Source organism: Genypterus blacodes, unplaced genomic scaffold (assembly GCF_046128005.1).
Source record: "Genypterus blacodes isolate CSIRO-AG114 ecotype Tasmania unplaced genomic scaffold, CSIRO-AGI_Gbla_v1 ptg000008l_1, whole genome shotgun sequence".
Taxonomy (NCBI): Eukaryota; Metazoa; Chordata; class Actinopteri; order Ophidiiformes; family Ophidiidae; genus Genypterus; species Genypterus blacodes.
In genome coordinates, this window is record NW_027466822.1 from 3,801,301 (window position 1) to 3,818,929 (window position 17,629).

Consider the following 17,629-nt stretch of genomic DNA (forward strand, 5'->3'; position numbering starts at 1 on the left):
CATCTGTGACAAAATCAAAACCAATATTTCACACCAGAATTTGTCCCCAGAACCTGTATTATTAGTGTCTGCAACCTGTGATGCATTTCAGAGTTCAGTTCCATCTATTAGCAAGGCCAACAAGCATCTTTATTCCCTGCCATCAATTCTCCCTCCAAACCTAAAGCCTGACACCCCAATTCTTCCAATCCTTATACACATATTTGGCCCCCAGCATCTTACTCAAAGCAGATAAGGGGGAAAACATGAATTTTTCATAGGCAAATAAAAATAGCAGAAAATACAATTAGAAGCAGGGGAGGATTCATCACTTTTACTGGGGAAGGATGGCTGGGCGACTAAATGATTTCTATATAAAGGAAGAACAAGAGAGAGAGAGAAAGAGAGAGCAGGAAATACTATGAAGCAACAAGGAATTGTCGACAGTGGCGACTGCACTGGTACTGGTACTGGTTATGTGTTGATAAGGCCGCCTCTCACTGCACATACTGCTAACATTGTGTGTGACAGCTAATTTTAACTTGTGAATATTGTAAAAAAGTGTGTCAGGGAGCAGTGCTTCTTTGAACAGGAGCTGTCTGCCACTTGTTATAGTCAGATACAGAATTCAGAGTCAAAATAAATGCTACACCCATCCCACTGCTTTGAGAGTACAATACAAGTTTCATTCACTCAATCCCAACTAATGAACAGAGGCCAATCCAAATCTATCTATCTATCCATCTATCCATCTATCCATCCATCCATCCATCCATCCATACATGACCATGACAGTTACAGAGATAGATAAATGTTAGGCACCTCTGCATGCTGGTTAAGACTTGAAAACGTTTCACCTCTCACCTGAAGGGCTTCTTCAGAACTGAAGAAAACTTGTGCTTGGAAAGAAAACTGAAGAACTGAAGAAAACAGAGCCTGGATTTCTGTCTAAAGCCTAGTGCCTTGGTCAAGGGCATATAAAATAAATAATGCTATTAGATTGGCATCTTAGTTTGGATGGTGTTGGGAAGCCAGACAACCTTGGGGAACCCAAGCAGACAAGGGGATAACATTCAAACTCCAAACACATTTCATTGAGTTTTTCTGCCTCTGTTTGGACCGATCAGTATAAAGAACACCGGCACAAGGTGTTACAAATTTAGTTACCTCCCATCTCTGTCACCATCCATAATTTCAATCTGTTGTCTTTAAATTCACTCTGAGAAACTGGATGAATGTAGTTTGTAGTGTGAGGTTCCTTACTCTATAACTTTGCCTTCAAACTGCTGCAGATACGGAATGATTGGATGTGTGTGTGTGTGTGTGTGTGTGTGTGTGTGTGTGTGTGTGTGTGTGTGTGTGTGTGCGCGTGTGTGTGCGCGTGTGTGTGTGTGTGTGTGTCTATATACCATAAGCTGTTATGCCTTTTTGATTTCACTGGAGGAGTTTGTGGGGCGAGAAGAAGGCAAGCAGCAGCAGAAGGAGGGAGATCAATCATACAACCATGAAGAGAACAGAACACTGTTTTCAAGCATGAAAAGCAGCATTTAAACATACCGTCTTCCTCAAATATGCAGTGGAGTTCATCGGAAATACATGACGCTTCAGACTGGATATTAGCATTGGCAGGGTAGTGGTTATTCAGGGTTGTAGAATAATCTCTTTCCATTGAGCCACAAATTAGTCATTTGTTTTTATTTGGTTTGGGCAAATGCCAGTAACTACAAGACAGCAAGTCATTTAAAGTAAAAGTTCACGACACACACTCAAAAGCCACATTAGGAAGCCAGGCAGATGAACGCACATCCATGATTAGAAACAGTACTGTGGCGCACTCCATCTCTTAGTTTGACACACCTGTAGCCACACATACACAGACACCCATGCATGCAGTACAGATAAAATGCATGCACAGAACCATTGCAACTGGTTATTTTTTATTATACACAAGCACACACACCCTCACAACCACAGCTCATTATTCCTTTCTAGTTTACCTGGCTATTACGGGACAAGTAGTCCCTCTCAGCTCACAATTCTGTGGCTCACTGATTATCAACATCTTCTGACAGAGACTGCAATAGTTGAATATTGGCCAGATAGCAGAACAGAAAGGAATGGGGATTATGAATGAAATGACTCATCTATTGCAGACCAAGCAAGTAGAGCTTGCTCCTTTGGTTACTTTGGATTAATTAAGGGTAGGAATGTCTAAGAGGGTCAGTTTGATGTCCATCCATGGGCTCTATTTCATTTCTTTTTGAAGTGATTTATATTTATCCATGAATTTCCATGTCTGTGATTTCAAAATATTTCTACTTTTTTGGTCTTTTCTCAGATCAATTTTTTTTGGGAGTTATTCATTCCTATTATTCATTCATTAAGACGTTAAATGCTTGCCAATTGGCAATGGTGTCTGTGAACTTCATTAAGTGAATTTTGAAGTACAGATTATCATGATCTCCAAATAGTATGTGGTAATATCTTCAATACAGTTGTGCCTGAGTGCTGCTGTTCATCCATGTCTTGCCTTACATCTGGTAGAGGTTTTTTAGAGACAAACCATCATATGGCACAGAAGGACAGCTACCTGGGTGGTGCTCATCATAACCTGGCTTCAAACCAGAGAACACACCTCATCTCTAACAACCCAAACAAAAAACATTTGGAAAATATGGACAACAAAATGGCGGTGAACTCAAGATCATGCAAGAATTGTTCCATAACAATGAGGTAGAAGCAAGGCTCCAGTTTGGTTACCTCATATCAGGGGTAATGACTGCTGAAATTGGGCAGCTCTGTAAGACAATAACCAAGGAGTGTATTTTCCAAAAAAGTGGGAAAAAAAGCACCATTATCCCCTTTCACAACCCCATATACCCCATGCATTTACACAAAGGTCAAAGCAATCAGAGAGAAACCCTCCACTGTGCTCATTCACATTGAACAGCAGCAGCATACCTACACAATCAAAGCAAAAGTGTTTGCAGAGAAAAAACATAAAAGGAAAAGGAAAACAGTTTCTCTTCCCTCTACTGTGTCTAAGATATGCGATGATGTGAGGCTTCAGCTCACGTGGATCACTTTTATATCCACTATGCAGCAACAAAGTACGTGTGCACAATGATGTCTACATCGAAGATCTGCATCCTGATGTGCAACCTAATTGTTTCTTTCAATGGAAAACGAGAGGAGCAACATAATGGAAAGAAAGAATTTTGATAGAAATGAAACAACAGCTCCACGGCAGCAGCAGAGGGGAAAAAACACCACTGACAGATGTGCGATTTTTCACAAAATGGGATAGAGGAGCTTGGAGAGTACATGATGATACTGGAGACAAGAGAGGAAATGAAAGAGAATCATAGCGATATGGTAGAGGGAAGGCAGATCATGGTGATATGGTAGAGGGGAGGCAGGTGGAGGCATAACAGATGCAGTATATAGTACCTACAGACCCAGAGTGATATTCTGTTTACTTTCCGCATACTGAGATGCTGCCTTATCGAGAACTGGATGCTCAAAATGGAAATGGAAGTAAACAAATGGATTTAGTGTTTTTACTGTAATGAAGAAGATTCCTGATATGTTTTAGTGCACTTTTGTTTGTTTGAATGATTCATCTTACTTTAAGTATTGCTACATTTTAAAATGTATCTATCATGCAGTGTTTTTTTGTTGTTTGTCTTGTTTGTCTTGTTATCACTAGACAAGTCTGTGCAGATGTGTAATTCACCAGGAATGAACAAAACCTACAAAAACTCAAAGTTTCTACATTTTCAGGGACAAGGTAAAGCTAGTCAATTTCAGGTGGGGGGAAATACATTGTTGCTGCTGAAATACAAACTGCCAGATATTATTGGTAGATATTGTTTTGTTGCAGATACCTTATAAATGCAAATCCATCCATCCATTCATTTTCTTTACGCATTTATCCTTTCCGGTTAGAGGGTTGTATCTCAGCGGTCATTGGGCGAGAGGCATTGTACACCCTTGATAGATTGCCACTCTATCGCAGGGTTCTTTCAGAAATGTACAATAAACAAGGGCATGCGAGGGCACATCATCAATGATGTTACCTAGGGTCAACAGGTGTTTCAGGTCTTTCAAACAATATACACCCTCATCAGACCCCGGCCTGTACGCTGGCTGCAACCCGTGGATCTGTCCTCTTTAGCCAGTTGCTATGTTGATGCTTACGGCAGGATCTGGACATGCCGCCATCGATATCGACTGTTTACAAGAGCTCTAGGGCAGCATAATATGTTCCAGTGTGCCAGTTTACTCATCGATGGAGCAGGGTGGTCGTTCTGCAAATCCCCAACAGTGCAAGTTGGATGGACTAGGAAGGAGGAAGGAAAGATTGCTCAATCCAGAGATACATTTAATTCTGGACTGGTTGTTTTTTTAGGCCTATCTTTCTCACAAATTTTGCCACAGATGCACTGAATGCTCATAGTCCTTATTCTGTTGCACTGGGTTAATAGCCTTATGTCTGTCCACTCACAAAGCTCTTCTGCTCCCCGTCTCGGGCTCCCCTGGGGATATCTTTCTTTCCTTTGATCCGTAGCTTTCTTGGGTTCGCCTTCAGAGGAGCTGCGGTTAACCCTACCCGCCCCGGTTTGCTGTCTTTCCAAGTGTCAACTGTCATTCCAGTAGTCACCAACATTTTTGGGTCATCAACCAGACTCTTTCTCGTACTCACTGGTGTCTTAGAAGGTAGTACTCTCAGAAACATCTTTATGATGCTATGTTAGGGCACATCATTACTAATGTTACATAACATGTATGTTGAAAAATAGAGCCTATTCTCAAAATGTAATAAAAAAATAGAGCATATTTTTCTGTCTCACTATCTCTGTCTCCTTTTCCCCCTCTTTCTTTATAAAAAAAGATCTCCAAAATGTCCTATAACTGTATGCACACTGTCATGTAAAATGAAAAAATTGAGCAAATTCAAGCAAATTTGAGCTCAAAATGTTTTAGCTGTATTGTTATTTTCGTTACTTTGAATTGATAATAACCATTTATTCTTATAAATATATATGTATATATATACACACACATATATATACACACAGTATATGTATACATATTTATATACATATTCATACATATGAATGTATATATATAGTTTTCTTTGATAATGGTAGCGGTACACCTTCCTTCCATCCTTCTTTCACAATAATTATCCTCGGGCTGTACCGCCTCCATCTCTGTCAGTGATTATGCTCAAACTCAATAAAATGTCAGGTCAAAACATCAGAGACCCTGTGCCAACTCACTGGCTGATAGCAGGAATTACATCTTTTACCACATTCTCACAAATGACTGAGAATGAATCTTTGAATGTCCTGACCCTGCCAAACAGCTGCACATCTGTGTCTGTGAGCAGTAGTGTGTGAAGATGTTAGATATTTCTTGACATGCCTGACTTAAGAATATGAAAGAAACTGACCAGGTCAAGTTGACTGCACCAACTTGCAAATGTTAGAAAGACAGAGATGAAGATATACGGTACATAGTTGCAACTGCAAATATGTCAGCAGGAGAATCAAAATCGTCCATCCTGTTAGAACACGGGCACATTGGGAGCATTAAAAACTTGACTCCATCCGTGTTTCTGACTCTACTAAACTACTAAAAAGCTGATGGAGAAGGAAGAGAAGGCATTACAAATGTTCATAAACACCAGTGAGCATTACTTCCCATCACAGTCTTGAATGGAGGAAAAGTTTGCCCATTAAAACTTCTGTTGGTATTATAATTTTTGCACATCTGGCACATTTGCGTCCGACTACAAGGAAAAATAAGCGTTTCAGAGTTGTCTCAGCTGCCCATTCGGACAAACCACTCACCCACTCCTAGATTTAGCCACATACATTTATACACAAATATGCAAACACACAAATACACTTTCTATCCTCCTTTGTTCTGTTTTGATTGCTGCAGGGAGCCAGACAACTTCATTGAGAAACTTCAGTCAGTGGGTGCTGCATAGACAGATGCCAAATTCTAAGAATATGTAGCATAGCCTGGAAAAGACGCCTGAGAGATCCCAGTAGTGGGTGATTTTAGTGATATGTGTTTGTGTGTGTTAATATGGAAAGATGAGGGAACCTTTGAATGTGAACAAATAACTGAAGAGTGGCGTTTTTATTGTAATAATGAATGATTTTTTTGTTTTTTGTACCTGTATCTACAACAAAATGGACCTATTGATAGTATATGATGATGATGATGAAAAATCTTTAAAAAGCATTGTTATGTTTGAAGAAATTGAGGGAATCAGGGAATTATTTTGGTCTTGTATTGATGAGGTTGAGATAGAAGCATTCAGAATTCAGTCCTCAGGAAATTTTGTTTTGTGTCATCAAAGAAATAATGACACAAATCAACAAACTAAACTTAACTCCCAAAATTAAAATACACCCTCACAATAGTCTTTACCCAAAATGACCACAAGAGCATTCATATTGAAATCCTCATGTAATATTATTTATAGACAAATAGTTAATAAAAACTGATCACAAAGCTACAATTATAAGCACTAAAAAGGACATATATGCAGTCTCCATATAATTTTACATCTACAAATCTTACCTTTCTACACCACTGCAAACAAAGCATCAGTGCCACAATATCAATTCCAATCCTTTGTCCAGATGCTGCGATATCAAACAATTGTTCCCATAAGAACATTATTTATATGGGAATTCAACTTAGTTTAATGTTTAATTAAGTTTATACTTAAGCTTAGAATATGTATATTCCAGTGGAAGGCACAATTTTATTTTGCTTCAGCATTGTGCGAAATGCACAAATTATTCCACTGGGCTTTTTGGGGAGTGTTTGCCTGTGTATGACTGTGTACAGATTGGTGATGTGGTTTTAGTATGTCATATTCTTATTACCTATTCCTCTACTGAGCATCCACAGAATCTGCAAGGAGAAGTTAGCTTCATCACAAGTGATGTGAGCATGACACATCATCCCTAAAGGCTTTCAAAGCTCCCCATGGACATCTCCTGAGCACATATTGAAATATGTTATGGGGAAACTACTCCTTGGCTCCACAGAGACAGAGACAGACAAAGAAGAGAGACATTAGGAAAAGAAGTTGCAAAACCTGAGAAACTGCATGCCCATCGTTAATTTTTGATCTCTGATGTTCACAGCTTTCTTCATTTGTCATCATCCTGCTTTCTATGTCTGATTTTCTGTACTGCTTCTTTTTTCTTCCTCTCTCGCTTCCTTCCTGTTGTTCCCCTGTTTTTTATCCCTCCGCCTACATTTTTATCCTCTCCTCCTCTCTACCCTCTCTATCACCTAACCCTCCCTCCCTGTCTCTTCGCTGATTGCCTACGCATTCATTCTTCCTCGCTTGCCTGCCTGCTAATGACCATGGCAGGTGTTCTCCCAGGTGCCTAAACAAAACAGCCTGTGCTGAGCCTTTAAAAGTCCTGGCATCAGCACCTCAGCGGCCCTGCTTGCTGGCACAGTCCGCCTTCAAACCGCTCTGCCACTGAAAGCCTAGCACATATGCAATCATCAGCGCACAGACACACATACACCCAACACAGCGGGTACTTCGTCTCTTCTGCTCACACTGAGACAGCGGTTGTTTTGTCGCGGGGAAGAGACAGGCGGTGTGGGCTGGACTGATTGTCTAATTTGGTGCTGGATAGCTGTCTGGTACAACACATAACCAATCTGCACACACACACACACACACACACATAGCAACATTAGCCTCACGCTGAAGAGGAAAGCAGACACTGAAAGCAGGGAGGGATGCTGATGCATCAGTGGTATGTGGTTACAGCCAATGATAATAGCCCAGACCCACCATCCAAGAGATGAATGGTAGTGCAGAGAATGCAGCATTGTAGGGAGACCATGAGAGGGCCCCCATCTTCGCTTTGCTTTTCAATCAATCAGCCAGTAGTTTGTAAAAAAACGTCAGTGTGACTTTCACTCACTCTCAATAGCTGACCTCTATTCCAAAGCAAAGCCAGTCTTCCTGTGTGTCCCACAGGGCTCAGTCCATTTCCACAGGCCAGCTTGGTGGCTTTCACAACACAAAATGCACAAGTGAAAGCCTATTATGTCAGTGTTGCTTTGTAAGTAGTCAATGAATTATGAATTATATTCTGTGAGAACAGGGATATGTCCAGGGAGGGGTCTGCACCAGCACTGGCACATGATAATTTGATTGGTCACCATGGGTGACAGGTACTTGAGAAAATACTCCCTTGTTTACATAAATAAACACTGAGTTCAGGCCATTCTTTTACAATACGGGGATGGGGGGAGATATAACATACATGAAACATGAAACAACATGAAAATGATTAAAACAGTGATCAGATGATTGTGATTGTTGCCAAATTGCGATTTTGTAAGGATTTTTTATTAATTCTACAGCAAATTGGGGAAGTTGTACAATTTACACTATTTAAATGTTATGGCTTATATGGACAAGAGGAAGATATGTTCTCCATTTGGCTACATAGCAAGAGGAAGTATTTGGCTCTCCAGCTACTTTCACTATATGCAGACACTGCATGTAGGAATCAAAGAAATGCATCATGACAGTGGCAAATGCTTATTTCAGGAGCTACAAAAGCTACAAAAACAACACAATTGGGGTGAGAACGAATGAAAAGCCTCATACGTCAGCTTCACTGTTCTAAAGCTGAAAAAGTAGGGCATGTAGACAAAGGCTGCCTTGATACTGCTACTGACACACGGGTGGCAGATGTACACAGAATGTCATTCAGTTGAGCCTGCTGTGAAAGGGGACGTTTGTCAGGCACAATTGAGTATGGTGGTGTATGGAAGGATGCAAACTGTTATTGACCTTGAAATAATAATCTGTAGGTAGGTCTGTGGTAGTGTAGTGAATCTGGTTAATTATAAACTCAACACAAATACATGATCATTTTTTGCATTAAAAATTATAATAATAAAAATCATAACATTTTGTGAATGCAGCAGTGTGCTACTTTAAGGCTGGTACAAGCCGTGCCTTTTGGGCTGTTACAGATGAACGTTCAACAATACAAAGCCGTGACCCTAGATCTAGTAATGCAGATTGCAGTGGAGAAAGGTCCACCAACGTCCAATTGAGTTCTCATGACCACAAATAGCCTGCAAGACATTTTTGTGGAAACCCTTCACAAATTAGATTGCTGTTGTCACATAGTTTGGAGGAGGCCATAGTTCATATTAACGTAAATAAAAAGTCACATAATCTATGAACAAAGTCAATGACCTTCCTAAGGCAACCGGTCAAACAAAAACTGTTGCATCTTCAAAAGAAAGCAAAACCTGCAAAGAGATACTTCCTGATAAGATTGATTGTCATTTGATAATTTCTGACTTGCACCAGGAAGGTGATGTTTTCATCTGTTTTGGTTAGTTTGTTGGTAAAATTGTCTGTTTGTTATAAGAAAGAACCCTTTAAAGGTTAGGTATCCATTTTCTTGAAACATAGTGGGATAGGTTAAGCATGATTTACAGATGAACCAACTCAATTTTCATGGTGATCCAGATCTGGAGCAAGATCATTACAAAATTGTTTTCCAACATTTTCCCAAATTTTCAAAAAGCAGTGAAGGGTGTTCTCTATTCTAGCAGGAATTCTGTTTGGGTCAAAATACATCTTGTGGTGATGCTGGTCACACCGTCTTTAACTGTTGCTAGTGCTGTGATGTGTTCAGGGCAACATTGACACAGTGTGTCTTTTCTTGTGAGCTGTCGCAGCGGTGCAGATATAGAGGGGATGTCTTTGGTCAACCTGGAGCAGTAGTTTCACTGATCTCACCGCTGTCTTTGGAGTTGTTACTGAAGTAACTGCTGTAGCAGAGAAGATAAACCTGTTTGGCTGATGGCAGTATTTGCTTGCATATTTGTCCACTTGAACTGCCAAAGTGTACATGTAGGGAAGTCGAGCATCTCCAGTAAGGTTCATAGCAGTTGTATAGTTCTCAAACCTTCTTACCCATTTTGTCCAACGGATTGCCTGGAAGTGGCATTATCACACAAAATTAGTTCCGCCTCCTAGTTTGTGAGCTTGGTCGCTTAGCAATGTATGTTTGTTCTAATGCAAGGAGTTTTTTGCGTCTTTGCAGTGTTCCTTTTTTGATCCTTGGCACCATGCTATTGTGTAGCATAAAAAATAGACTGACAACAGCTTACGAAATGACGTTCTTTTTCACTCATCGTTCTCATTATTAGTGTGCACATAGTATCAGGCTTATGGCCTACGCATGCTTACTTTACAAGTGCCGTAAGTAGTTGGTGGCATAAAGCAAGCTGTCGTAACGCGCTGACCACATATTGTAATGGTCTGCCTATCGACATGTCAAGTCCATACTAAGCCACCACCAAATTAAAGTGATGTCCACCAGTTATGGAAAGGTAACTATTGCATTAGCATTATCAACAGTACATCTAGCACAAATGGTTGAGTTGGATATCACCAAGAGGTTGTGTGTGGAGGGATAAAGATGTTTTACTGCATTTAGGAATTTGATGAAAGTAAATGACAACCTGCCTGGAGTTTTACTGTGAGCAAAGTTGACTTCATTAAAATGTCAGAAATCACGTCTGATTTAATGATGACGATAATGATGCCTGGTTAATCAAACTACACTACCGATTTTCGAAGAAGAGGGTAAAGTTCTTGCAGCTTCCTCTTGAAGCTATTTATCATGTTTCTGCTATGAACTCCATCACAAGTCATCATGTTGCCACAGAATGGTGATGGATGAATGACATCTGTTGCTTTGTGCAATGATTACATTACATTACATTACGAGCATTTGGCAGACGCATTTATCCAAAGCGACTTACATTACATTACCACCCTTCGCAGAGGGGGGAGCAATTGAGGGTTCGGTGGCTTGCTCAGGGGCACCTCGGCAGGGGCTCGAACCGGTGACCCTCCAGTTCCCAAGCGGAAGCTCTACCCACTGAGCTACTGCCATCCCAATGATATAGCAGGAACAGAGGCACTGCTGAAATACTGTATCTAGTATAACTCTAAACACACATACAAGATTGCACTCAGCAATCTTAAATTTCACAACTCTTATCCTGAGTGAACCTCAAGTCCAAGACCTGAACCTCCACTAATACACACACAAACACCTTCCTCAAACACCTTCCTCAAGAACCTACCTCATTCAACCAAACCCAGAGTACTTCACATCCCGATCTCCCCTGCACTGTGGGTCCTCAGATTCCAGAGAAAATCATTTCAGTATGAAGTGATCTTGGATCTCAGATAAAAGTCTCCTGGCTGAATAAAATATAGTCAAAGGAGCAAAGTATTTTCATAAATCGTTAGCAGAAACTCTTTGAGAACCCCGGGGTAGAAATATCAAATTACCAAGTAAAAAAATCAAACCTATCAAGGCAGTTGGCTCACCTGAAGCCCGGTTCCTAAGGTTTCTTCCCTTTAAAGGGGGTGCCACTGTTGCTAAGTGCTGCTCATGGGGGAATGTTGGGTTTCTTTAAATGCTCTATATGTAAAGTGCCTTGAGATAACATTTGTTGTGATTTGGCACTATATCAATTAAGTTTTTATGAATTAAATTTGAAGCAATAGAGCAACTGCCAGGTTCAAATTAAAAGGCTGAAGTGTAGAATTTGTGGAAAAGATTTTTTTGTTCCCTTTCAATCAACAGAATACACTATTAATAATGCCCCTCCTCCACAGGACGAAAAAAAACCCAAAACAAATCTAAAAAAACTGTAAAGTCTTGTTCATTGTGTCTTTTTTTCCTTCCAAAAATTCCAAATGGAGTTCATCTCTTTATCTTTCACAATACACTCCTAGTCTCCCCAGTGCAGGGCTTACTGTAAGTTCCTTTATCCTAAACAGGGTGTATCGAAAAATTTCAAGAGAACTGCAATCATCATCGTTGCATGATCCTCTGGATAGATTTACAGGACACATAGTTTGACTTCAAAAGGTATTTCTTTACCAAGCACATAAGTTATGCATTCAACATCCTTTTTCCAGAAAACCTGTAACATTGGACATCCTCATAGCCGGTGAATCAATGTGCCTTTTGCACAGTCTTTTATATCAGAGGACATGTAAAGTCAATGGTGTAATATAAGTTCTCATTAGATTAACCATTTATTATGTAGCATTTTGTATTTATTGATTATACCTCCAAGATGCTTTTCTAAAACATATTGGCATTCTAGAAAGTTTCTTTTTAGCTCTTCCAGTGCTTCTGAGCTCCCAAAGCAGGGGTGGGGAACCTCTGGCCCGTTTGAGGCCGTTTGATGCGGCCCGTGAGACAATTATGGCTCTTTCGATGATGGCATATAAATAACACCGTGATAGTAATCCCCCTGTCAGACAGCAGCGCAAAGTCTCCCTCTAGTCAGACTCTTTTTTGTGAGTTAAAGACTACGGCACTTAACAACCAGGCGACGGACCTCCATGCAGCCCCCTCCCACAGAATACTATACTAAAAGCTTATCTGCTCACTTCTTCATGGCCATTTCTATGAGGGGAGACGCACCCGAGTTCCATCCCCTGGTGTGGCAGTCCAGCAGGCTGCTCTTGTCAATCCTTTACATGACGCCATTTAGATAGTACATTTCAATTATCAATTTACGGAGACAGTTGAGAGGCCGCTTATTTATTCAATCATACATGAGAGATGTATCACAGGTCTCAGTGAATGCATGCACTGAGTTATTCCTAGAGCAAACACGTTTTTTATTTCAGAGTGTATCAGGGTGGATGTCTTTCCTGTAAACATCTCCGTACTATTGTTCTATTGTAACTCCTGGCTGCCTTTGCAACCAGGTCACGGTAACCTGCTAAGATATATGTTGCTTCCTCTCTAATAATGATTCTTTGTAGGACAATTATGCCAAGGACAAAATGTTTACTTTCTCATTCTGCTATTTTCCACTACAAGCTTAAGTCAATTCACGTTGGGATTTGGGATCAATTCAGCAATTAGAATGCTATTTTGTTAGTAACTGCAACAAAGAAAATATGAATATGCCTGAATTCTGATTGTCACCCCTAGCTTGGTAATGCACCACAGTTGATAGACCTGATACTGATGGATTTTGTAGAGTCTAACAGTGGTGTAAACTCACAAACCCCCCGTCCGTGTCATGGACGTGTGATTTCTTTTTTAGAGATCAAAAATTGGTATTTTACTTTTCAAGAAATTAGAATACATCTTAAGACAATGTGGCAATTTCTACAATGGTAAAAGACAGCAACCTTCTAAAAAAAATCACCCACAGACGCTGCTGCTGCTGCTGATTTACTTTTTAAAACAAGTGGTTTCATGTTATGGTCTCTTATGTATACCAAAATATATGGATATTTCCATTTTCATTTGCTCAAGTACGGCTTTCAGGTACTTCATATCTATATGTCTATCTATATTGGACGTACCCTATGGTTCTGCGCTGCACAACATTGAATTTGTCCTCAAAGTACACTTTTTAATGAAAAACCAGGAGCTGCAACTACTTTACTTCTCCATGACCTCACTTAGAAACACTAACCGTGCAGAGAACCCCACAACAACGAGTGATAGAGAGAAGAGCAAAGTGATGTCTGCATACCTGGATCAGCAACATGTTACTGAGGTCCAATCTGAACAGGTAGTTTCTGGATTGAGGAAACAAAGAAAATGAGATACATGAGTCGGACAGTATTAGGCTGACAAAATGCTTAACAATTCAATTCAATTAAACTTTATTTATACAGCGCCAAATGACAACAAAATCTGTCTCAAGGCACTTCTCACATACAGCATTTAAAGAGATGAAACATTCCCCCATGAGTAAGCACTCCCCCTGGGCTATGGGTGGGCAGATTATCTACAACAGACAGTTTAAGATGCTGCCACAATGAAGCACTATCAATTAAACTCTATATTGTGACTCTTCATCAGTTAAAGCCATTGTTTTCAGGATAGGCATCCCGGTTCTATGTTTTTGTGTGTGTACATAGTGTTTAACAGGGTTGAACCAGGTAATTGTTGAACTCCTATTAACTATTGAAAACAAACATATAGCACATACTCTTGGGGCATTTCACATTTATCTTTTGAATTAATTCCTTCTACTCTCAGTCCAACAAAGTCGCAGAGGAATGACTAAGAATGGATTATGAGTATGAGTAGCTCATGAAGGCTATTCTCTTCTCAGCATTGTGGTCTGTTGTGGTTTCGCTTACCTGGCACCAACGATCAGCTCATTCCTTGTCAGATCAAGAGTTAGCTGGGAGTAGTCTCTCACACCCGGGTGGAAGAAAATGGAAATCCAAGGACTGAGGGCTTAGAGGATGAATGAGAGAACAAAAAGTTAAAATTGAGCATGAACTATATAAAGCCTGCAACCCAGTGGGTGGACCAGATCTGAATTTGTCAAACTGTAATCAAACCACCCTGAACTTTGCATTTGAACAATTATTAAGTCAATTATTACTTGATTGTTACTTTATTGTTGTTGGCATAGTCTGTTCAAAGTCAGAATGCTTTTAAATAGCCTTCAAATATTTTGTGTATGCATTATAAATCAAAGATTTGATTGACTCTGTGTCCCCTGCTGAACCAGAGGTTGATTCAAGTCTGTGATCATTTTAAATTTAAATAGGATTTGAACTCTGCAGTTTGTGTGCAGCAGTGATCATGGCTGTTCATTCACATGTGGCCTAAGCATAAAAAGTTTGGCATTTTCATGACATATGAATCAGAATAACAAATAAGTTCTGTTATGTGTGTTTAGATGACGGTTTTGTTCGTGCATTCTTGGTCAAATCAATCAACCTGTGTAAAATGAAAACATGTAAATAATTTAACAAAACACAAGTTATATACAGTTTGATTGATATTGCCTGGAATGCAAAATATCAGAGTCATTTAAAAACAGGAGTCAACTGAGATATGATTAAAACAAAACTAAATGTAAAATCAATACACAAGGGTTTGCTTGTTGTATGCCTTCTGAGCCAACGTAGCTTATTAATTTAATGACCAGACAGGAAGAGCATCTGAAGACTTGCACTAGGATTAGGTGAAGCCACGCCCCCGTGTCAACGTGGTGTTACTATTTCCAGAAATCACTGTAAAGTGTGGCAACAGTGCATCTCCAATAAGATGACCACTGACAGTATAACTGAACTGTGTTGATATTAATAATACACATACTTACGGATGGTAGAATTGACAGGGAAATCAAGGCTGACATGAAAATTATCCAGCACAACCTGTTCTTCCCACGTGTAGATAAGGACAAGGTACCTTTAACTAAAAGGCTGTCAGACCCAACATGACCTCTGGTTTTCTTGTTATGAAATGCACTAAGTAGCATAGACTAATGCAACCCAGCACATCACTATGTGGCTACAGAGAGAGAAGTTTGTATACTTTGTCTGTACCCTTTTGAATAAATCATCAGTCATCTAGCTACAGCTATCTTATATGCCAATGTAATCATTTCATATTACTGTTTGAGTTAAAAATCATACATTGTGCATAACAAATCATCCATGTTGTCTACAGCAGGTGGTAACAAAACTGTCCTTAAACTCTTTAAACAAGAAAGGAAAAGACAGTGACACATTGGTGTCAAAAGCTCTGCAGGCCCTGTGGTAAAAGAAAGGTCAGCTAATACTGTATCATGTCCACGGATGTTTTAATAACATACAGACTATCGGCGTGGACACCTGGCTGTCTATGGGACCTGTCTGTAACTCTGTATGATGTATAGATTAAATGTGACACGGGTATGACCCAGAAAGTGCAAGCATGGGCAAAAGGATGGTACAATGCCATGATAAACAATAATAAGCATAGCACCATTAGAAATGTGACAAATGATCTGTCTCTTTGAGAATTTTTCCTAGTGTTTTTGTGGCTGTTGTTGTGCTTTTCTATGAGAAAAGAAAGATAGATGAAAAAGACTGATTGTGACCAAAAGGATGTAAATCAGGGTATTAAATGTGAGTGTAAACTTTGCATCCTGTACCTTTGAGCAGATACAGTATGACACAGTATGTTAGTCACACATTGCCATTGGCCACAGGCAGGACAGATAGGAGAAATTAGGGCTTTTTCATGGGTTCTTCACAAGCATGTGTTACATGTGTTAACCTGTCATCAAGCATGTGAGAGAAGTTAAAGGTGGAGATCTTATACAACTGGAGCAGCACCATAAGCATTTAGTGAGGGAGAAAATCTGAGTTGAATTTCAATGTGGCCAAGAAGCAAAAACTCACTCACTGATAAACAATACAGTTCAAAGTCACTTACTCTTTGTTCAAAATAAGACCATTAAAATATAACTTCAAATACAAATATGTGCATGAGAAAATGATAACAAATGATTTCCACAGAAGCAGTCCCTGCTGAGGAGACGGAGATGAGAAGTGCTAAAATTCAGTTCAACCTTTTTAATGTGGAGCACAAATCAGCTGAAATCTGAGCCCAGACATTAGAAACACACATATAACAAACATTAATTTCAATAATCTGTACCAAAAAATAGAATGCAGGGTGATTGAGTGGCGTGCAGCAGAGCTTGTGAACTGTGAGTTTGTTTGCTATGTTAAAGAGGCTCTATGGCAGTGAGGGGGCTTTCACTGACTGACATTTATCCTCTAATTTACTACCTCTAAAGTAATTTTATATGCACTCCTCACTCCTTCCTCTCATAACTGTCTGGCTGTGTGTTTGGGTAAAGGAGGGGCACTAAAGCAGGATGAATATGACCCATGGGCCATTTCCCGTGCTGCCAAACCATGAAAGAGCAGATCTCTAACTCTGTATTGCCAAGTGCACAGTTTGCTGAAAAACTCTACGTACTCAGCGCCGAGTTAACCCGACAATTTGCCGACCTTGAAGCCCAGAAATGTAGGTTAGGACTGCTGAGTAATCCATTTGTAGTTGACGTGGAACGTGCACCAACCAACCTCTAGATGGAGCTGATTGAACTTCAGTGTCGTGACACACTCACGGCAAAGTATGACTCCTCGTTTTTTTTCCTCGTTTCCTCGTTTCATCCCCGACACAATGCCCCAACTCCGTCCCCAAGCTGCTCAAATGCTCTCTATGTTCCGCAGCACATATCTATGTGAACAAAGATGAAGATGAACAAAACATCACACAGGAGTCGTCTCACTGAACACCTTCACTCAATCCTGAGGATTTCCTCCGCTCAGAGCCTGAGCCCAAACATGGATGAACTCGCATCTATGAAGAGATGTTTCTGGATTGGACCAATGTGTAGTTTTCTTGTATTGTGAACAAAGGATTGCATGGCAGGTTTGAGGCCTGCTCTGTTTCCCAACAATCATGTAACATTTAATATCCATTTAAGCTGATTACTAAATGTCACATTACATTACATTACATTACGAGCATTTGGCAGACGCTTTTATCCAAAGCGACTTACATTACATTACATTACCACCCTTCGCAGAGGGGGGAGCAATTGAGGGTTCGGTGCCTTGCTCAGGGGCACCTCGGCAGGGGCTCGAACCCTCAATTGCTCCCCCCTCTGCGAAGGGACCCTCACATTCTTGAGTGTTGCTATGCATGTTGCTGGAGGAGCAATGTCTCACTGCAGAGGCCTGATCTCATCACAACTC

The 17,629-nt window shown here is 40.2% G+C and overlaps 1 protein-coding gene across 2 annotated transcripts in view; it reads right to left on the reverse strand.

The window, feature by feature from the left end:
- Window positions 1-17,629, reverse strand: part of sema5ba (sema domain, seven thrombospondin repeats (type 1 and type 1-like), transmembrane domain (TM) and short cytoplasmic domain, (semaphorin) 5Ba) — a 140,106-nt gene that overhangs the window by 64,337 nt on the left and 58,140 nt on the right. For both annotated transcript variants that reach the window (XR_012964024.1, XM_076156774.1), the window contains exons 4-5: window positions 14,216-14,315; window positions 13,600-13,645 (exon numbers count right to left, since the gene is read on the reverse strand). Coding sequence is in view for 1 of the 2 variants with exons in the window: in XM_076156774.1 (XP_076012889.1) it covers window positions 13,600-13,645; window positions 14,216-14,315 (146 nt within the window). In the remaining variant the exon portion in view is untranslated. The remainder of the gene's footprint in view (window positions 1-13,599; window positions 13,646-14,215; window positions 14,316-17,629) is intronic.